The 22,077-nt window shown below is 42.7% G+C and overlaps 1 protein-coding gene across 17 annotated transcripts in view; it reads right to left on the reverse strand.

The window, feature by feature from the left end:
* Nucleotides 1-1,893: 1,893 nt before the first annotated feature.
* The window catches only part of prx (periaxin), a 21,222-nt gene continuing 1,038 nt past the window's right edge, over nucleotides 1,894-22,077 (reverse strand). The window contains exons 1-13 of one of the 17 annotated variants that reach the window (XM_019861256.1): nucleotides 20,897-20,951; nucleotides 16,014-16,069; nucleotides 14,957-15,064; nucleotides 14,050-14,175; nucleotides 13,362-13,530; nucleotides 12,523-12,716; nucleotides 11,496-11,725; nucleotides 9,636-10,951; nucleotides 8,376-8,417; nucleotides 7,833-8,108; nucleotides 6,858-7,658; nucleotides 3,222-6,773; nucleotides 1,894-2,655 (exon numbers count right to left, since the gene is read on the reverse strand). In XM_019861256.1, the coding sequence (XP_019716815.1) occupies nucleotides 2,405-2,655; nucleotides 3,222-6,773; nucleotides 6,858-7,658; nucleotides 7,833-8,108; nucleotides 8,376-8,417; nucleotides 9,636-10,951; nucleotides 11,496-11,725; nucleotides 12,523-12,716; nucleotides 13,362-13,530; nucleotides 14,050-14,175; nucleotides 14,957-15,064; nucleotides 16,014-16,069; nucleotides 20,897-20,936 (7,161 nt within the window). In that variant the 5' untranslated portion in view covers nucleotides 20,937-20,951 and the 3' untranslated portion in view covers nucleotides 1,894-2,404. The other 16 variants (XM_019861255.1, XM_019861254.1, XM_019861252.1 and 13 more) reach the window with 16 other exon arrangements.

Consider the following 22,077-nt stretch of genomic DNA (forward strand, 5'->3'; position numbering starts at 1 on the left):
TGTCCGCGTGAATTGCCGTATGTATTTTGTAAATTTACTGTTTGTAAGTACACATGTCCTTATTCTTTGCAAAGAGTTTTATTTTAGTCATGTTAATTAATCTTGAAGATCAACTTCCGGATATGAATGACGTCACCTATACAAATAAATGGTGGACAATTTGATCGAGTCAAGATGTTTCTTACTGGGCAGATTTGATTCAGTGGGCCCTTTGCATTTTGCCTAGTAACAAGAGCCAGAAGAATTCTGTTGAACCGTAGCATCTGGTCGCTAGTCAAATGTTTATTTCATTTTTGTGTTGAATCACAAATGATGTGTGTTGCAACTTGTCACACTGTTATTGAAATATACACGATGTCTGTGTGAATATATTAATTTATTTATGTAATATCTTCACCAACAATCTCTCCAATGCAGGTGTGACAACACATATACTGTAGCACTGAACACATACATACTCATTCAAACCAGAAGTCAAAGTTTCTCCACAAACATCTCGGTGTGCACAGACATACAATCTTTATCCAGCATTTGAAAAATGTAAAATAAAATGTAACTTTCACTTGCAAAACAGGCACAGCAATCAAAGTCAAAAACGTAAATGATTATACATTCTCAAATATCTGTCATACGAAATGTGATGACGGGCTGTAGTGCTGCGGTTTTCTATTTTTACAGACTGTAATGTCTTAAAAACAGTCATTTTTACTTTATCAGACACACTATTCTTAGTTAATATGAGGGTGAGGTTTATATTCACCACATAGATGACCAGCCATTAATTTCTTATCTATACTGCTTATTCCACGCAAAGAGTTGATAACTGTGTCCAAATAGTATATATGAGAAGAATAATTTAAACTGAGCAACATATTCCTCACTTGAGATGCATGAAAAATAAAAATATGAACTAAAACAGCAGCATTTCGGTCTGCATGATTGACCACCAGTCGGAAGTTTACAGGTATGATCCACACAAATGACAAAAAAAAAAAGAAAAAGTTTTACGGCATGACTAACAAGCTAAAAATACAAAAATGTGTAACAATCTCAAATAAACCCCAAAGACACACAAACCAATGTGACAAAAACATTCCTGTTGCTACTCTCGAAGAATATTGTAAAAATAGTAATGAATGACCTACGTCCACAAGGGACAAACTTGTATTTACATCGTCCTCTGGCAGTACTGTCAAATGTCACTACAACTACAATGAAATCTCTTCACAATAAATCTCCTTTGACATAGCATGTTAAATGTTGAAAATAACTCAAACTACACTAACACACTTGGAGATGCAGTAACTAAAAAAAAAAAAAAAAATGGCACGATGAAAAATGAAAAAGTAAATATATCTGACTCTGTTACGAATGAATGCTGCTTGATTGAGTCTTCATCACATGAATACAGACACTCCCCTACTTACGAACATTCAATTTGCTTACATTAGAAAATTGTGAAAAATTCCCTGTTAGTCTAAAAACAACACTTTTTTTTTAAACTTCCAAGACAGAATTTTGAATTGAGCGCCTACAGTGTACAGTAAACCACCACCATTTCATAGTGGTTAATCTTTCCTGTCCCTGCTATATCGCAGATTTTTAAGGTATGAATTTTTTTTTTTTTTTTTTTTTTTACACTACACAGGCAAGTCTGAACAGAACTATGTGTCAAGATACTTTCTGCATATGCTGTAAGCTCTGCTGGATTGTGTTGCTGCTCTGTGTGAGTTAAAGTTAAATTTTTTTGAATGTTGATTATTACCGTAACATCGCTAATTTCCATGATCACGTTTGGCGTTTCGCATTATATTTCAGCATTAGGCCAGTGGACTTTCGATACACGATATACTGTATATAATTGGGCTGAACATTTTGTTCTTTTTTTTTTTCGTGTCAGTTTTAAACTTCAACTAGGAAAGAAACATAAATAGCTTAAAGCAATCACACTTTGCCCTTTATTTGGAAAACTGCAAGCAAGAGTCTTGACTTCATTTCCTCAAAGTGATCCAACACGATGTCTCATTTCTTGGGAAGGAAAGTGAAAACAATGCTAAGGAATTTTAAAAAAAGTGTTTTAATCTGTTTAAGTGCGTTTTAAGTGTGAAGGTGTTTAAAGCGTTCAGAAGGGGTAAAACCGATTCAGAACGTTTTTTTTTTCCACCTATGGCGGGTTGTACAGGAACAAACCGTTCACTACTGACACTGTCTTGACTAGGTTTTCAACAAACGGTTCAAGAAAGAACAGGCACAATGTAAAACTTAGTGAGAATAGAAAAATGGCAAAATAACGATTTACAAACAGTTTAAGATACAGCCTATGTGAACGTAACTCGTTCGTAAGTTGGGTTGCCTCTGTATTTACCAAAACAAAGGCTTTCATTTTGCAGGCGTGTCTGGCTCCTCAGAGGTCTGATGGTGGATGAGTGGTTGCCACCGAAACACCCGCTGAGGTCTCGGCAGGTGTGGAGTGCCGCGTCGTCCTGGTGGTCTTGGTGACCACAGTAACTGAGCCTCCTCCCCCCGGGGTGGACACTTCGCGTGTGGTGATGTCAGAGGAGTGCTGGCAGAAGGAGCCCGACATGTTGGCCTCACCTCCCAGCTCCCCTCGCCGCTGTGCCTGGGGAGACCCCTCCGGCGTGATCTGGAGGAAGCCTGCCAGGAGGTCAGGCCAAAAGGACAGAAAGTGAGGAGGGAAAACAGCTGGAGAAGCGTGTAAGACAGAAGGGAAGGTTAGTCTTTGTAGCAGAGAGACAAAGCAAGACATGACAGTTAATAAAAGGGAAACAAAATCACAAATTCCACTACAGTGAACACATGCTATTCACTGGTGTCTGGGAAGGTAAACAGCTACGTTCTTAAATTAACGTGAGCAGATGCCAGCTCCGCACCTCATCAGCACACCAGGATGAAGGTTGATGAAACGTTGGCTTTGTAGTTCGTTCCTTTTTAATGTTAAAATGGTTTGCCTGAACCAGAATCCCATATCAGATTGTAACCATAAAGTAGAATTCTGGTGGATTAATGTCACTTGTCATGACTGCAGTAGCCTTCTACTTCCAAACGTCTGGCAGAAGTTGCATGTTCGTCTTCTTTTAAAGAAGAGTAGCTTTGAATGCTAGAGCTGTTTTACAGAGAAGCACTATTTGGCAAAAGTAAATAAATAAATAACATTTTCAAACAGGACAGTAACTACTTTCAAGGTGAGAGACCAGGCCTACCTGTGGAGTGAGGTTTCAGGGTGAACTTTGGGACCTTGAACCAGGGGGGGGCCTCTATCCCCTGGGGGTCTCCTTTGATGTCTCCTTCGCTCCAGGTTTGGACTTTTGATGAGCTGAACTCCATGGTAAAAGAAGCTGGAGATGCCGAGGTGTCCTGATGGAGCATTTGCGTTCTGGAGTGTTGTGTGACAACGTCCTTTGAGGACTCATCAACAAAACCTTCAAATGAAACATTGCCAGGTTTTATCTGGAGCCCTTTAGGAGCTTCCCCTGACAATGAAGGTTTGCCCAGTCTGGTTGCGGTTTCCAAGCTGGCGTCACCTGAAGCTTTCTTTCCATAAGGAGAAGTGAATTCCACCTTTGGAAGTTTGACTTTTCCGCTAGCTGCCACTTCTTCGTCTTTGAAGCCCCTGTGAAGTCGTGTATCTGTTTCAAAGTGGAACTTTGAACTTGGAGCTTCTGGCTTGAGTGTGTCGTCAGTTGAACTTAATGGGCTGGTATACACTGACATTCCAGGTGTGCTAACAGATGTTTCTATGGTGTTTGTTTGAAATTTAGGAATCTTCACCTTGGCGTCATCTCTTTGGGATGGATTTACTAAAACAAAAACTGCTTTCTTCACTTTGGGGCCTTCGGATTTGGTCTCCGGTCCTCGGATCTCCATTCTTCCTTCCCGGGAGGACAGGGACGGGAGTGGGACACCAAATTTGGGGATTTTTATCTTCTTGCCTAATTTGTCATCTTCTTCATCCTGTGCTGTACCGATATCAAAGTCTATGTCCGGAATCCTGGGGATTGCACTAGATGATGACGGGAGGCCACTTTCTTCTGAGTCTTCTTTGCCTTTCACACTTGCACTTGGTAACGTAACGCCTGGCATTTGGATGTTAATATTTCCCTCTTTGTGTCCGTTGTGAATTGTGGATGTCAGACCAGAGACTGCAGGTTCAATATTCTCAACGTCATGCTCAGATTTTACACTGCCACCAGTTTTCTTTTTGGGCATTCCGATATTGAACTTTGTTCCCTTGACTTTGGGCCCTTTGACTTTGCTGTTGGTTTCTCCATGACATTCTACCCCCTTGGTGTCCCCTTTCCGAAGTCGCATGTCCAGCTCCAGGTCTCCTTTTGGACATGCGATATCCAGGCTTGGCATCTTCAGTTTCAGACCCGTTTGCTCTCCCTTTACATGCACATCACCTTTGTCTTTGCGGATAGATATGTCTGTCCTTTGGATTGTCGCTTCTGGGAGGTCAGTGACTGCATGTGGCGTCTTAAAGTCGCCTTGTCCATGTCCATGGAAGTCAGCATCTGGTGCTTTGGGAAAGGACACGTCTATTGACTGCATTTTGAGTTCAACTTCTGGTGTTTCAATCTTTAAAGGTTTGCTTTTTGGCATGCTGCCAACTTTTCCTTTTGGTAAGGATAAGTCCACATTAGGCATTGTGAATTTTGTTCCTTCTCTCTCAGAACTGGACTCAAGTTTTATTTTGGGAAGTGGCACAGCCAGGTCTACTTTGGGCACATTCACATCAATAGCAGGCTTTTTGGGAATTTCTCCCTCATAGGTTCGGATGTCACACTCCAATACGTCCACCTCTGCATTGGGGAGAAGAACCTCCTTTTCTGGTGATTTAGTGGCGGGAAGTGATAGCTCAACTGAGGGCATCTTGGCCTTGGCCTGAGCTTCAAGGTCAGCGCTTGGCTTTCCCAAATCTCCATCTTTTGAAGCAAATCCTGGCATGGAGAACTTTGGGAGTTTGATAGTGACATCGGGTGCATGGAAGCGACCTTTCCTTTCTACATCAACACTAGTATCTGGTTTAGGAATGTCAATGCCCCCCTTTTTTATATTGACATCTAATTCAGGACAAGACACAGACACATCTGCATCCGTTTTGGATATTCCAATGAAGGGCTTTTTGAGTTTAGCTTTTTTGCTTGTCACTTTACTGTCCAAACCCAACTCCACGGATGGCTCCCCGAGAGAAATGTCGACCTCAGTGCTTTGTCCCGACACCTGCAAATGGCCACTCTTGGACTTGCCACCAAACCTGGGAAGTGTAAAACTGGGGACTTTGAGAGAAACATTGGGCAAATCAAAACTTCCCCCAGAAGAAGGCCTGCTTCCCTCTGGTTTCAGAAGCGCCACTTTCACATCGTCACCTTTTGGTTTGGTGAGGCCAAAGTCAATATCCACCTTCGGGGCTGAGATGTCAACAGTTGGAAGTTTGACTGTCCCACGTTTAAAAGAGCCTGAACCTGCACCTTCTCCTGTCAGTCCAGTCATTGCCGGGATGGCAACTTTCCCACCTTTTACATCAGGACCTTCCAAACTGACATCGACTTCTGGGGATTTAATTTTCGGAAGGGAAACATCAACCGCTGGCATGGTGACTTTTCCACCTTTAATGTCAGGACTTTGAAATTCTATGTCAGGACCTTTTGTTTTCATTTTAGGAAGATAAATATCCACAGAGGGCATATGGAACTTTCCTCCTTTGTCAACATGTCCTTCAAGTCCAATTTCTCCCCCCGCTTTTCCTTTGGGAAGTGACACATCAATGTGTGGAATATCAAGCTTACTTCCCTCAAGGTTTGGACCTTTTACTTCTGGTATAGAAACATCCAATGTTGGCACTTTCAACTTCCCTCCTTTGAGATCTTGGCCTTCAATGTCAACATGCCCCTCAACTTTTCCTTTGGGAAGTGAGACGTCGATGTCTGGAATTTCCATTTTGCCTCCCTTTAGTTCTGGACCTTTTACTCTAAGACCACTTTCTGGAAGATTCACTTTTGGTAAAGAAACATCAAATGCTGGTAATTTGAACTTTCCTCCTTTAACGTCAAAGCCTTCAATATCCAGATCTCCTTCAACTTTGGGAAGAGACACATCAACCATTGGCATGGCGACTTTTGCAACTTCAATATCAGGACCATCAGTATTTATCTCTGGACCTTTTGTTTTCACTTTTGGAAGAGAAATATCAACAGAGGGCACGTGAAATTTTCCTCCCTTGGTAACCTGCCCTCCAAATCCTATTTCTCCTGCTTTTCCTCTAGGGAATGACATGTCCAACGCTGGCATCTCAGTCATCGCTTCACTGAACTCTGGCCCTTTTAATTTGACACTACCCTCTGGAAGATTGACTTTTGGTATAGAAACATCGAGTGATGGCATTTTAAACTTTCCTCCTTTGACATCAGGGCCTCTAAAATTAACATCACCCTCAACTTTTTGTTTGGGAAGGGATACATCGATGTCTGAAATTTCCATTTTCCCTCCCTTGAGTTCTGGACCTTTTAATTTGACTTCACCTTTTGCAAGACTGGCTTTTGGTAAAGAAACATCCAATGTTGGCATTTTAAATTTTCTTCCTTTGACATGAGGTCCCTCAATATCAAAATCTCCTTCAACTTTTGGAAGAGACACATCAACATCTGGGATATCCATCTTTCCTTTAAGTTCTGGACATTTTAGTTTGACATCACCTTCTGGAAGATTGACTTTTGGTAAAGAAACATCAAACGATGGCGTTTTGAACTTTCCACCTTTGACATTAGGGCCTTCAATATCGAGATGTCCTTCAGCTTTGGGAAGAGAAACATCAATGGTCTGCATGGTGACTTTTCCACCTTCACCATCTGGGCCTTCAGTATTTATCTCTGGACCTTTTGTTTTTATTTTCGGAAGAGAAATATCCACAGAGGGCATATGGAACTTTCCTCCTTTACCAATCCCTATTTCTCCTTCTGCTTTTCCCTTAGGGAATGAAATGTCTAAGTCTGGCATCTCAATCTTTCGTCCGTCAAGACCTGAACCCTTTATTTGAACACCACCCTTTGGAAGGTTGACTTTTGGGATAGAAACATCCAATGTCGGTATTTTCATTTTTCCTCCTTTGACTTCAGGGCATTCTATGTTAAAATCTCCCTCCACTTTGGGAAGTGTGCCATCAACGTCTGGAATTTCCATCTTTCCTCCCTTGAGTTCTGGACCTTTTAGTTTCACACCACCCTCTGGAAGACTGACTTTGGGTAACGAAACATCCAATGTTGGCATTTTGAACTTTCCTCCTTTGACTTTCGGGGCTTCAATATCAAAATCTGCCTCAACTTTGGGAAGTGATACATCAACATCTGGTAGTTCCATCTTTCCTCCCTTGAGCTCTGGACCTTTTAGTTTGACACCACCCTCTGGAAGATTGACTTTTGGTAAAGAAACATCTAACATTGGCATTTTGAACTTTCCTCCTTTGAAATCAGGGCCTTGAACCTCAACGCCACCTTCAAATTTTCCTTTGGGAAGTGAGACATCAATGTCTGGCATTTCCATTCTCACTCCCTTGAGTTCTGGACCTTTCAGTTTGGCACCACCCTCTGGAAGATTGACTTTTGGTAAAGAAATGTCAAACGTTGGCATTTTAAACTTTCCTCCTTTGACATCAGGGCATTCAATGTCTAAATCTTCAGCTTTTCGAAGTGAGACATCAAAGTCTGGAATTTCCATTTTCCCTCCCTTGAGTTCTGGACCTTTTAGTTTCATACCACTCTCTGGAAGATTGACTTTTGGGAAAGAAACATCCAATTTTGGCATTTTGAACTTTCGTCCTTTGACTTTTGGGGCTTCAATATCAAAATCTGCCTCAACTGTGGGAAGTGAGACATCAATGTCTGGCATTTCCATCCTCCCTCCCTTGAGTTCTGGACCTTTCAGTTTGGCGCCACCCTCTGGAAGATTGACTTTTGGTAAAGAAACATCAAATGTTGGCATTTTGAACTTTCCTCCTTTGACATCAGGGCCTTCAATGTCCAAATCTCCTTCAGCTTTTGGAAGTGAGACATCAAAGTCTGGCATTTCCATCCTCCCTTCCTTGAGTTCTGGACCTTTCAGTTCAAAATCTGCCTCAGCTTTGGGAAGTGAGACATCGACATCTGGTACTTCCATCTTTTCTCCCTTGAGCTCTGGACCTTTTAGTTTGGCACCACCCTCTGGAAGTTTGACTTTTGGGAAAGAAACATCCAACGTTGGCATTTTGAACTTTCCTCCTTTGACATCAGGGCCTTGAACCTCAACGCCACCTTCAAATTTTCCTTTGGGAAGTGAGACATCAATGTCTGGCATTTCCATCTTCTCTCCCTTGAGGTCTGGACCTTTCAGTTTGACACCACCCTCTGGAAGATTGACTCTTGGTAAAGAAACATCCAACGTTGGCATTTTAAACTTTCCTCCTTTGACATCAGGGCATTCAATGTCCAAATCTCCTTCAGCTTTTGGAAGTGAGATATCAATGTCTGGCATTTCCATTTTCCCTTCCTTGAGTTCTGGACCCTTCAGTTTGACACGACCCTCTGGAAGATTGACTTTTGGTAAAGAAACATCCAACGTTGGCATTTTAAACTTTCCTCCTTTGACATCAGGGCCTTCAATGTCCAAATCTCCTTCAGCTTTTGGAAGTGAGACATCAATGTCTGGCATCTCCATCCTCCCTCCCTTGAGCTCGGGACCTTTTAGTTTGACACCACCTTCTGGAAGATTGACTTTTGGTAAAGAAACATCAAACGATGGTGTTTTGAACTTTCCTCCTTTGACATCAGGGCCTTCAACCTCAACAACACCTTCAAAATGTCCTTTTGGAAGTGAGACATCAATGTCTGGCATCTCCATCCTCCCTCCCTTGAGTTCTGGACCTTTCAGTTTGGAACCACCCTCTGGAAGGGTGACTTTTGGTAAAGAAACATCAAACGATGGTGTTTTGAACTTTCCTCCTTTGACATCAGGGCCTTCAAGCTCAATGCCACCTTCAAGTTTTCCTTTGGGAAGTGAGACATCAATGTCTGGCATTTCCATCCTGCCTCCCTTGAGGTCTGGTCTTTTCAGTTCGATGCCACCCTCTGGAAGATTGACTTTTGGTAAAGAAACATCAAATGTTGGCATTTTGAATTTTCCTCCTTTGACATCAGCGCCTTCAAGCTCAATGTCGCCTTTAAATTTTCCTTTGGGAAGTGAGACATCAACATTTGCAGTTTCCATCTTTCCTTTCAATTGTGGACCTTTTAGTTTAACACCACCCTCTGGAAGATTGACTTGAGGTAAAGAAACATCAAGTTTTGGCATTTTAAACTTTCCTCCTTTGACATCAGGGCCTTTGATGTCAAAATCTCCTTCAACTTTTGGAGGAGAGACATCAACATCTGGGATATCCATCTTTCCTTTAAGTTCTGGACATTTTAGTTTGACATCACCTTCTGGAAGATTGACTTTTGGTAAAGAAACATCAAACGACGGTGTTTTGAACTTTCCTCCTTTGATATCTGGGCCTTCGACCTCAATGCCACCTTCAAATTTTTCTTTGGGTATTGAGACATCAATATATGCAGTGTCCATCTTTCCTTTGAATGGTGGACCTTTCAGTTTGACACCACCCTCTGGAAGATTGACTTTTGGTAAAGAAACATCAAATGTTGGCATTTTGAATTTTCCTCCCTTGATATCTGGGCCTTCAAGTTCAATGCCACCTTCAAGTTTTCCTTTGGGAAGTGAGACATCAATGTCTGGAAAATCCATTTTCCCCTTCTTGAAGTCCGGGCCTTTTAGCTTGATACCACCCTCAGGAAGACTGATCTTTGGTAAAGAAATGTTAACATCGGGCATATCGAGGTCCACATCTTTGCCTTTGGGAAGCGTCAGGTCCACACTAGGCAACTTGAATTCTCCTTCAGCACCCGGTCCTGTCAGATTAACTTTTTGTGATTGAGATCCATTAAAATTAGGTAGGGTGAACTTCCCATCTCCACCAATATAATGGCTCATGTCTACTCCAACCTCAGCAGAAGGAGGGCAGAATTTCCCATCACTTCCTGCACCAGCCACATCCTTGTCAGACACTCCCATCTTTGGCAAAGAGACATCAAGTGTGGGCATGGAAATTTCAGGTCCTTTAAAAGAGCCCTCCACCTCGTCTGGAATTCTCTCAACATGGAGGTCCACGTTTGACACAGAAAAGTCCATTCCAGGCTTCCTAATTGTGGTCTTTATATCCATATTTGATGTTCCTTTGACTTTGGGAAAAGAGATGTCAACCGAAGGCACAGATGGAACATTTTCTAAAATCCCTCCTTTGTTGACATGTGCTTCAGGGAGAACAATACCACTTCCCCCTTTTATTTCCACGGTTGGAACACTGATTTCTCCTTCTGCTTTGACCTTCCTTTTGTCATCATCAGTCTCATCCAAATCACATACCAGTCTCATTTTGGGGAGTTTCAAGTTTGGCATTTGCAGTTTTCCATCACCTTTGCCTGTTTCAACATCAACTTTTCCCTTCATAACTTTGGCGTCATCGCCTCTTACTTCAACTTTTGGACCTTTAATTCCCACCTTTCCCTTCTGAGCGGGCAAAGTTGTGTCAGCTTTGATGGAGGGGAGGGCAAAATCCACATCTGGCGAATTTAATGATACTCCCCCCATTTCCACATCTACACCTTTCCCAGCAGGCAAACTGAACTCTACAGACGGCGACGGAATGTTGACATCCGGCTTCTTAAGTTCCACGGATCCAGACTTGGTATCCTTACTCTTGGGAAAGCTGATTTCAAACTTGTGACCTTTTCCTTTGGCTTTCGCTTTGGCTCCTGGAATCTCAGCCGGGGAGACCTTCACCTTTGCTTCCAGTCTTCCACTGTCCTCTTTTCCTCCACTCTGACTTTTTATCTTCATCCGAGGAAACCTGAGAAGACATTTTGTTAGGATGAAAACTGCCACAGAAAATTGTGAAAAAAAATCCTTGCAACATTTCTAAAACTTTTCCGAACCTCACTGTACTCAGTTTCTTACACCGTATTTCTTCAAAAAGTGGCTGAGGGAGTCTATTTCTGCAAAAGCATTAATTAGTGTTTGCAGTGTATTTCAATGTGTGTCATTAAGTTTAAAACAATAGTTATTCAGTCTTCTAGAACGCTAATTGACGCTGAAGACATGATCAATTGTTTGATTTCGACGCACTTTAATTGGTGCAGCAAGTGGACCTTGGCAGGCACTCCTGTTTTGGTTAGCATCAAACTTCAGATCACTTGTAATCACTGCATAAATGAGAGTACCAATTTTCGAAGGAGGAATACAGAATCTCTCTCTCTTTCTCTCTCTCTCTCTCTCTCTCTCTCTCTCTCTCTCTCTCTCTCTCTCTCTCTCTCTCTCTCAGAGAGAGAGATTGATATATATATATATTTACATAAAAAAACATTTGAAATGATCCCTACGATATGTAATACAACCTGATTTTCCTCTTTGCCTTTGCTGCAGCTCCTCCTTCTGCCTTCACTTGGTCGCTCCGCCTGGGTTTGAACCTGGGGAGGCAAAATTCAACGTCCACATCGCTCATCTCCAGCCGGGGTGGCGTTCCCTCGATCACCAGTTCCTCGCGCCGTTTCTCCCTGAGCCTCTTCAGACCAAAGCGGCCACCTCTCTTCTTCTTGGCCTTGAACGGCTTGATCGCCTTCACGCTCTGAAACATACAACAAGGTCAGCCACCCTCCCCTATTTTAGATGCCTTTATGTAACAATCAAACATCAATGACAAGGTTACCATTAATTTTATAAGGGAACATGTTTCATTCAGAATATGAAGCAGTCACTCTGGCCGACAGTGAACTTCATTGCCAGACTGCATCGGGCGGCTGTCTGCTAGTTAGCACGTTCTGTTAACACCACCAAGATATGCCTTGGGGAGCCAAAAAAATTAAGAAAAGCTCTCTGAGCAATTCATCCTGATCTTACAGACGCTAAGCTAAGCGATAACTTAGCTTCATGTACCACTGTACACGAAGAGTGACCAACTCTTGATTTGTTTTTTTGGTCTGGTTTCAGTTTAATAAAATAAAAATAAATACAAACATAATAAAAACTTGTTTCACTCAGAGTGAAAGTACTGCCTGTATGCTTGTTGTAAACATGATTGGTTGGCATTTCACATCAATTTAAATGGAGCACCACTTTATCGAGAGCATCCAAAACAGGGTCATCCTAAAAAAAAATTCACAAGCAAGAATACCATCATGCTAACTATCTGCTCGCCACTGTTCAGTGCACTGGAAATGTGCTAAATTGTCAACTTCTCAGCCAAGGTAGGGTGACCAGACGTTTAGAGTTAAAATATGGGCTAAATAAACATATATACAGTTCCTCCATTCAAAGTGGAAATCCCGTCTTCATGCATGGTGTGACCATGATTGGCCAGTGATAAGGTGACATTTAACAAGCCAGACTCAGAGTCAAGGGAGGATGAATGAAATTTTTAATTACCATTTTGGTCATCTTGGCTTTGGGACCTTTGATGTCCACACTGGGCAGGCGGGGCCGCACGCAGACCTCCTCCCCCTGGACCGTCCTCTTTACCAGGAAGCTAACTTTGTAGGGCTCAGCGCACTGGAGGATCTTCAGAGCATCTTCATAACGCACGTTGTCAAAGTAGACCTTGGCACTTAGCAGCTGATCACCTAGTATGGATCAAAGTAGTATTTTGGACTCCCAGAATATCACAGCAGTCTGTTGTTGGGGACTGTTGTCGTATACAAGTTTGAATAATGACAGTCTTTTTTTTTTCTTTTTCAAATAAATGACTTTTTCTCAGAAATAAACAACCTTTCTCCAAAACATAGGACCTTTTTGAGGAAATACACAACTGTTTCAGAAATGTTTTCAGAAATATCAAACTTTTGTGGTGAATTCAACTTTTTTCGGAAAGATCTGTCTTTTTATGGAAATATAGTAGGAATTGTACGGTTTGACTAGTTTGGGAAGCATACCTGTTTTCCAAATATACAACCTTTTTCTATTTATTTATACAACTTTTTAGTTTACTTTCACTGGTTTCGAAGTGGTGACATGCACAGCATCCTTGCATTTCCTGTGCATTTGTTTTCTACAAGTCAAATCATCTGTCAGGCATTATTTTTAAAAGTAATGTTGTGAAATGACTTTGTAATGTCAAAGTGTATGGTTTGGAGTCTTTTTTTAGGGTTAAAACTATGAATGTTGGCAAAACACTTTTGAGGGACTATCGACTATTCGGGCCGATCTTGATCCTTAACTAATGCAAATAGTGTTGACTGCAGTGGGGGAGTTTGCAAGCATGCAGGCACCTTGCTGCAGGCTGAGATGTTTGGCAGCTGGTGAGTCCTTGAGGACGTCTTTGATGAAGATGCCTCGCTCTCCACCGCCGGTCACGCTGTAGCCACTTGCTCCAGCCTCCGCCTCCGTCTCCACCACGATCTCCACCGGAGGCTCCGCGGCTTCCACTGGGGTCTGGTCCTCAAATACAAATACAAAGTCTTTCAGTCTTGTCTGTCACTGTTGTGAAGTCAAGCTAAAAAAAAAGTATGTGAGATGGAATGGTGAACAGTATGAATCAATATAACATATGGAAATAATTCAGAACAAATCAAGAAGCTAGGTAAGAAGCTAGCATAAATTTCGAAGTGCGAAAATCAACCAGTGGACCTTCAGGAGCAACACTGTTGTCAATTTATTAGTATGGGCAACACCGTGGACCAGTGGCGAGCATGTCTGCCTGGCAGTTGTGAAGTCAGGGTTTCAAATGTCGGCTCTGGCCTTCCTGTGTGTAGTTCGAATGTTCTTCCCATACTTGTGGAGGTTATTCATCTCACGTTTTCAAAATATGTCAATGTCAGTGTCAATTCTTGTTTTGTCTATAGCCTACGGTGGCATTTTAAAATTTGAAGTCGACTACATGATTTGTATTTTTACGAGATGACTTGAAAACTTCCAGTTCGGTTTAGATTGTTAGTTTGATGGCTAAGGGGGCTTTACTGTCTGCTCGTTAGAAGGTTCCGGGTCCATCTCCGATTGGGTCAGTTGGCAGGTGGATGCTCGAAGGTGACTTCTCTTCTGACTCAGCACCTTTTTCAACTCTGCATGGAGCTTCTCCTTCTGCTCCTATACACAACACAAATGTTTTTGTGGGGTAGGAAATATAAAGTTTTGATCATTTTCAAAAATAGACAACTTTCTGGGAAATATACAACTTCTGGATTGTACCACTGGTCCTTTTTAATCAAACTTGTTTTATGAAATATATGAACATTTTCAGAAATATTTGAGTTTGGGTTCTTTTTTGGACAAAAATGCTGTACACGATTTTTTTTTTCCTGAAAATATCTAGCTTATGAGGGAAATATACAACTTTTTTCAGGAATTATGTTTTCAGCTTCATGGCATTTACGTTCAAGTTGTTGTCATTCATTTGTGTGTATGCGTATAAGTAATATTTGAATTAATTGCCTTGCCTAAACCGTGCCAAGCAGCCAGACGCGGTAAGTTCCATTTCTGGTTCTCCCGTAATTCAGGAAAGATAAGCCACATTGTTTGTTGTTGATGCTCTGGTGCAAAGACTGCTGACATCTCTGCTGATTCCGCACAACTGAAAGCTGTTTTTGTGGCCCATCCATTGTGGTCCACAATAGTGTAGCGAGCGAGCAAAGATGTGCTGCCAGCTGGGCTCATCAATGGCAGCCAACAAAAGTCTCTGGGTTTTAATTGATCAATGATAGAAAGTCTTTCCAAACGCATAGAAGCTGTTGAAAGGTGGAAGCAACTCCACACTGTCCCAACATTTTCGTGTGTTTCGTGTATATGATCATACGTAGCGTATGTTTATGTAGAGTATGTATGGCATGTTGCTAAAAGGGGTTACGGTTTGTCTATATTTGTGTCTCACCACTCTTTCGGGACTCTCGCGTTCCTCTGCAGATGCGCTGTGGTGAGGGTTGCGTTGTGGGCCAGCGGGGGGTCTGCTTGAGGGGGGAGAACGCTTCTTATCTTTCACCTGTGCAGAGGAACAGCATTGTGATGGGTCTCATATATTACAATGTGTGTGAATCAAAAGGGAGCATTACTGTCTTTGTTAAAGTCAAATGTTTGTTTTAACCTTCAGTGGATGGCGTTTCCTCATGGAGTCTCTTTCGTTGAACGACAGCAATGGCCATTTTAGCAATTATACTCAGTAGTCGTCATTTTAGTTTGACATCACTCGCCATTGAAATGTATGATATAAAGTGTGAGTCAAGCCTAAAATGTTCTTTGTAGTGGTCTATTCTATGGGCCTGTGTGAGTCTAAACACAGTTTTCTCATTACTATTGCGTTGACGGAATAACAATAAAGCAGATGAATCCACCCGTATTCATCCATCGAAGGGCACAGCCACTTTGACATTCTACCGCCTTCCGCTATCGACGGGAATTGACATCAAAGTGCCCTCAAACTCCCTTTGCAAACATCACAGCTCACCCGTTTTCCAGATGTAGTCACATGACATTCGCAACACGAGCCCAAAGGGCACTTGAAAGTAAATTGCAGTCGAGAGCAGAGGCGAGTAGAATGCCCAAATGGCTGCGCCCTGACGTGGATGAAAACGGGTGGATGAATCTGCTTATTCCACCAACACAATATTAATCACTGTGTTTAGACTAGTGGGGGAACATAGAACACATTATTGCAAAGAAAAATTTGGACTTGACTTTCACTTTAAACAGTAGAGCAAATAAACCGCATTCTGAGCACTGACTCTGCTGTTGTTTACTAGCTCCTCTCTGTTTGCAGCCGTGTTGTTAATGCAAGCGATGTGCATCAGCACTGACTTACTTTGAAATACGTAGGCTGCTAAAAAAATAATAATAAATAACAACATTGAGAATTAAAAAAATTGACCTGCGCAATCAACTGTAATTGACGTGAGGGCGGAGCTAGTCATTTGCCATGTCTGTGTTTTGCTTACGGCGTGATCTCTGCTGGCGCTGTGAACATGGCCGTCGTCGCCTTCTCTGTCGGAGTCTGGAAGGGGGACAACAAAACACATCATGGAAGCATTTTAAATCACGTTGGTGGTAGATTGCGACAGTTGCCACGTGAAAGAGGTGTTAAAAAAATAATAAACCCTTGTTGTCCAATTAAACATGGACACACACAGAATAGTGGAGCGGCCACACATCAGACTGTCCTGGAGCGCTAATTGTTGTTAAAGAGAGACTCTCATTTTTAACTGTATTGAGAGACCTCTCTTACAACAAGACTCACCTCTTAAATTCATCTCAGAGACTGTTGATGCGCTTCGCTTGGTGCTGCTGTTTTGGTTAGTAACGGTGATCAAATGGACTTGGCAGTGGTTTGTCCACTTTTATCTGTGAACTTACAATGCATTTTCGTCTTGACGGGGGGTGAAATGTTTATCTGTCATAAGCGGATGACGCACCTGGCGACTTATTCGGGGTTGACCGTTTATTGCAGCAAGGGTCGCTCAATGTTAAAGTGAGCGCCACAGACTGTGAGTTATGTCATCTTGTGACCCGCTGGACACCAGACACTCATCTACACACCCCACGCGCACACATGCCCCCCCAAACACACACACACATGGATGCACGCACATACTGTACATAGCGAAAGCGAAGTCCTTAAAGTGATCACATGAAATCGCTGAAGGTCCGCGGCTGACTTGCAAGCCAAGCCATTCCTAAAATGTTCAGAGGCTGGGATGTCAGGTTCTACACACTCTCAACTCCACTCCACTCCATTTATAAACCGCGTTAAAAACAACTACAGGCGTAAGAAAGCGCTGCACACAAATAAGCATCAAACAAAAACATATACAACAATTTAAATAATAAAACGAGTTAAGAACAAGAAAAACTTGAAAAGAGGTAAGATTCTCATGCTGGGTTGATTTGTGGGTTTTAAGATGTGTTTTAAGAAATGGACAATGACGGGAGCTTTCTCTTATTTGCAGAGAGTGGTCACTCCACACAGCATGGCACCACCAACATAGAAGTTCCAGGAACAGCCGGTCAGCTGACCTGATGCACTGGCCAGGAGCGTAGGAATGGAGACCATCACGGAGGTAAGGTGGGGCTCGTCTCAAACTCAACTTATGCGGATGCTGCTGGAGATAGTTTGACTGAATGGAAACGGTTGTTCAGAACATGAACAAAAGTGGTGACCAGGTCGTGTCTCTCATCTCCCTGGTACTTTGCAATTTCCTCAGCATGTCTCTTTGAGTCATTACTTATGATTTTTTTTTTTTTTTGGAGCACCACAATTTTCTCTGTGCATTGAAGACATGTCGATATGCTGCTGTGTTTTTCTTGAAGTTGGCTGTCCTCATTGCCAACCTTTTTCCTTGCAGCAGGTTTTCAAAAAGACATCACTGGGAATGGGTTGCAGGATATTTTTTCTTGGTGTCACTTCAGAATTACACTACGTTTCGCAAAAAGCTGTCATGAGCCTGAGCTATGGTAGCCAATCTGTGATTTAAAAAAAAAAATGCCCAGAGCAACAACACAGCAAAAATGTACAGGCAGCCAGTGGAGGTAGGCCAGAATCGAAATCGTGTGCTCCGTTTTCTCCAGTCCAGTTTAGAGGCAAGCAGCAGCACTTTGAGCCAAACGGAGAAGTTTAAGAGAACACTGGCTGACCACACGCACACGCATGCATAAACATATACACTTAGTAGAAGTACTGAATCTCTCATGTACTTCAATAAAAGTAAAGGTGTACACGACCACACGCACACACACGCATAAACATATACATATACAAACATATACATATATCTCTCATGTACTTCAATAAAAGTAAAGGTGTACAGAGATGTATTTACTTGGCACGACAACAACAAATCTGCACCGTTGCCTTCTTTTTTTAACTTACAGATTGCGCCTACTGAGGCGTAAAAAGAAGCAAGCTCCTGTTGACTCAGGCTTTTATGCCATCACAACACATTCCCATAGCTTTACGCACACTCACTTAGCTAATGATAAAAACAGCAACAACAAATTCAGCTTGTTTTAAAATGCAACACAATTACCAAGAATCATTTTTGGTAGAGACAGCATCAAGCAACTCTTCCTGTAAGTGGGCCACAAATGTCAAAATCTTTTTCACCTTATGAGATCCCAAGATCTCAATCGATTTGAGCAGACGTTGAAAAAAACAATAAGCCTTTTGTGACAAATCAGTAGAAAGGGCAGATAACCTGGTTTCAAATGAAGGCAATAAAAATCAAAGGCCGTCAGAAAAATCTGGGAAATACAGATTCCAGAGAAATGTTCATTTCACTCAGTATTTGTTCTTTGTTACCTCCCAACGCTAACACGATGCACGTCCTCCGACTTCCTGTTTGAGTCATGAGATACGATAACAAGTGCGGATGAAACCGTCATCATCAGGATCAAGTGTGCTTTTTGGTGGCCCAAAAATCAGATCAGCCCATCTCTGGGCAGGAAGGGGCTGCATGTAAACAGGAAAGCGATATTTCTGACAAAGATGCCCACCTATTTTGTTAGTTAACACAGTGTTACATTCACTTTTGAGTTCAATTTGATCCCTGACCAGGTTTCACTTAATTTACTCCGATATTAAATCAATTCCATGTGAGCATCTGGTCCATGCTCCTTGCATGTGTTTTTATTTTGTATTTGCGGGTTTTGGTTGTTTGTCCCTTTCAATAAACAGCCGAAAGGCCGCCGTCGTTCAAATGTATTTGTTTGTTTATTCATTTACTTTTGCCAAGCGATGGCGTATCTGAGGCTCACTCGTAACTCAAATATTGTCTTTTGCGACACCAAACCAAAAATAAAAAAATAAAAGTTGACCGAGCAACAACGTAGATCTAAAAAAGTGCATACGTCAACATGCTCCCGTGAAAACATGCTTCGAGTCACACGGTGCATAATGCTATTTACATGGCTCTTCCTTTACTTGGCGTGTGCAGGGAAGTTCACCCTCGATCAGATGTCAAACGTTGTTTCCTCACAGGGGTGCTCCCTCCCAAGCCCCCTGATCCACTCTTGACCAAACTTCCTGCTTGAAAATGAACCCCACCTACTAGCACCACGGCCACCGCCCAAAAACGGATGCCAGGAAACCACCATCATGATCCATCATGTCACTTGTAGTCCTTGTTTATGCTGAAGCGTTCATGTGATGTCTTCGAGCTGCTTCCACTAGCCTGAACTTCTCTTCAGGAGAGTCCAGTTCTTGGCCTCCGTTACACCAGCTGGACTCACGGAGGCTTCAGATGGCTCACATGCTAAGAAGTAGCATGACACCACATCTGATGCACCGTGTACCATGAAGATAGGAATAAAATCCCAAACGTGTGTTGTGGCCAGGGGTGGGAAGTAACAATATACACATACTTTGTTGATATACTGTAACGAAGTAGTTTTTGAGGCATTTGTACTTGAGGGTTCATTTTACTTTCACTTTGAAGACATTCTTCTGTATTTCTACATCTAAATTGTCAAAATAGACTTGTTACTTTTCCCAGTCTTTTTGTACACGTGTACCTGTATCTGTACTTCTACCTACAAAGCGTGAGTACTTTTGCCACCTCTGATTGTGACTTCAAAGGATAGACCAGGTAGTCAGAGGACTCGAGAAGCCCACCAGGATTTCAAAGACACCCTAAGTGTTTAAAGCAAGTGAAGTCTCTTTAGCTACTATGCAGTCTGACCGAGGAGTGTAGACGAACGAGTCGTGCTGAGGATTGGTTTGTGACAGTAATGATTAGCATGTTACCATGCTGAGTCTCGGCAAATCACAGGAAAATGGCACATAGGGCCCTATTTTCATACCCAGTGCAAGTCTAGCGCAAAGGGCGGTCTAACTGTGTGCATGGGTGGAGTTTTCTTTCTTTTGGCACTTTTGCAGATTCATGAGTTTGAAAACAGGCGTTTGCGCCGTTGTAGGTGCGAACAGAGCTGACTTGCTTGCCAGCCAGTGGAAGCTGCTCCTCTCATTCACTTTAAATTCGCATGGTCCAAACCAAAGTCACAGTGTACAGAAGAATGCATGCTGACTGAGAGAGTGAAATACCGTCCATCCATTTTCTAATCGGTTTATCCTCACGAGGGCCGCGAGTGTGCTGTGCCTATCCCATCTGCCTTCGGGCAGTTAGGCGGGGTACCACCGAACACTCATGGACAATTTAGAGTGTTCCATCAACCTGCCATGCATGTTTTTGTAATGCGGGAGGAAACCGGAATACCCGGAGAAAACCCGCGCAAGCACCTGGAGAACATGCAAACGCCACACAGGAAGTCCGGGACTGGAATCAAACCTTTGCACCTTTGCATTTTAAATTCAAATACTCTTTGCAGATCTCAAAGAAAGAGGGGGGTCCCCGCCAAAAAAACTAAAACTCCTCCAAAACCCAAGCTTGATCTGCCCCAGGAGGGCAATAATGCCCCACTATATACCATACACTGCTAATTAAGTCACTTCAAGGTTAGGTTCTGTCTCTTGCAGGACAGAAAGGTAAGATTCCAAACCAATCAAGTGTAATGGTTGGGTTTCAAAGTTGGAAACTTTCCATGGGAATTGACCGGAATAAATCAGGAAATCAAGAAAAATAACCACACTATAGGCACTGTAATGCCCTCTCATGTGGACAAGAGGGGTTAACTGTTGAGCATGAATGTCTGCTTTTAAAAAAAAAAAAAAACTGAAAATGTTTATGTTCATAATTTAATCACTTCACCCTCAATTTTCAGTTAATTCTCTTGTAAAGTTTCCAATTTTGAATATTTCCAACATTCCCTATTTTAACTTCCTTTGAAAATGTGCTGGAATTTTTCCGTAAACCTGCACAGATCCAACTACCTTGGCTGTTGTCATCGTTGTGCCCTCGCCATGATGACATACCAGGCTGGGGCGGGTTAAGGTGGGGGAGGGCTCCATTTCTGTTGTGGAGGGGGCAAACGGATCCAATGACTATCCTGCTGCAGCTGTCACTTGTGTGTAACGCTAAGAACGAGACTAAACGAAGTCAATGCCATGCCAGCACCTCTGACAGCTCTGCGTCACTTGACTTTCCGATTATTTTTTTTTTCTGGACCTCAACAAAAGCTGTTTTATCTTGACAATCTGGAAAACCTGTCCAACGTGACTCGTCTCAATACCGAATGAAGTAGTTAGCATTAATTTCCATGAGCTCCTCTTGTCACAAAACACGAAACGTCATGGTGACACACACTACTCAAGTGTTTGTTGAAACAGCATGCTATTGTTCCGCCATGTGCAGTCATTCCGCGCTGCGCAGGCCCGGCAACTTTCTGCAAAACTTCCCATGACAACTACAGGACAAAAACTTGACTTTTTTTCTCCAGAACTACTCATTGAAGCTTTAATGCAAGCTGAAGGTCCATCCTACCTTCCTCCCGGCCTTCCCAGGGTCTCCCTTCAGAGCTTCAATCGTCTTCCCGCCCTAAGAACTTTCAGTCTCTCACTCTTGTTGGTGGTATTTCTTAAAATTGTCCTGCTCTCTGTCAAAAACGTTCATCCCTCGTCACCAGCCCGCCCGTGGCTCCCCTCACTGAAAACCTCGACCCGACACAGGACCACAGCATCTCCAGAAGGGACCGGGGCCAGCTTGCTGATTGGCCAGCGGGCAGGAAGATGCCCCCATATTAGGTCAGCTGGAGGCGGGGCCTACATTGCTGATAAAGTAGGGAGGGAGAAAAGCGATAACGTTTGGGGCATGGTACAGCGTCTATGTGTGAAGACTGAATGTGTTTCTACTCACTCGACTGGCACTGATTTCAGCAGGGGTCTTCATTTTTTTAGCTAATGTCGGTGTCAGAGTGAGAAGTTTAGGAATGTGGAGAGAAAGTTCTGATGCACTTGCAGAGCGACGGTCCCGGTGGGAGATGTTGTTTCAGTTTATTTTTAAAGCCAACGTCTAAAATTAGAAAGAGCAGGATTTGGAGAAAGGGTGAAGCTTCCTCTCGCAATGCTTGAGCAGCTGCAACACAGTGTGTGTGTGTGTGTGTGTGTGTGGTAAG

The sequence above is a fragment of the Hippocampus comes genome, unplaced genomic scaffold (genome assembly GCF_001891065.2).
Source record: "Hippocampus comes isolate QL1 unplaced genomic scaffold, H_comes_QL1_v1.1 scaffold122, whole genome shotgun sequence".
NCBI classification, from domain to species: Eukaryota; Metazoa; Chordata; class Actinopteri; order Syngnathiformes; family Syngnathidae; genus Hippocampus; species Hippocampus comes.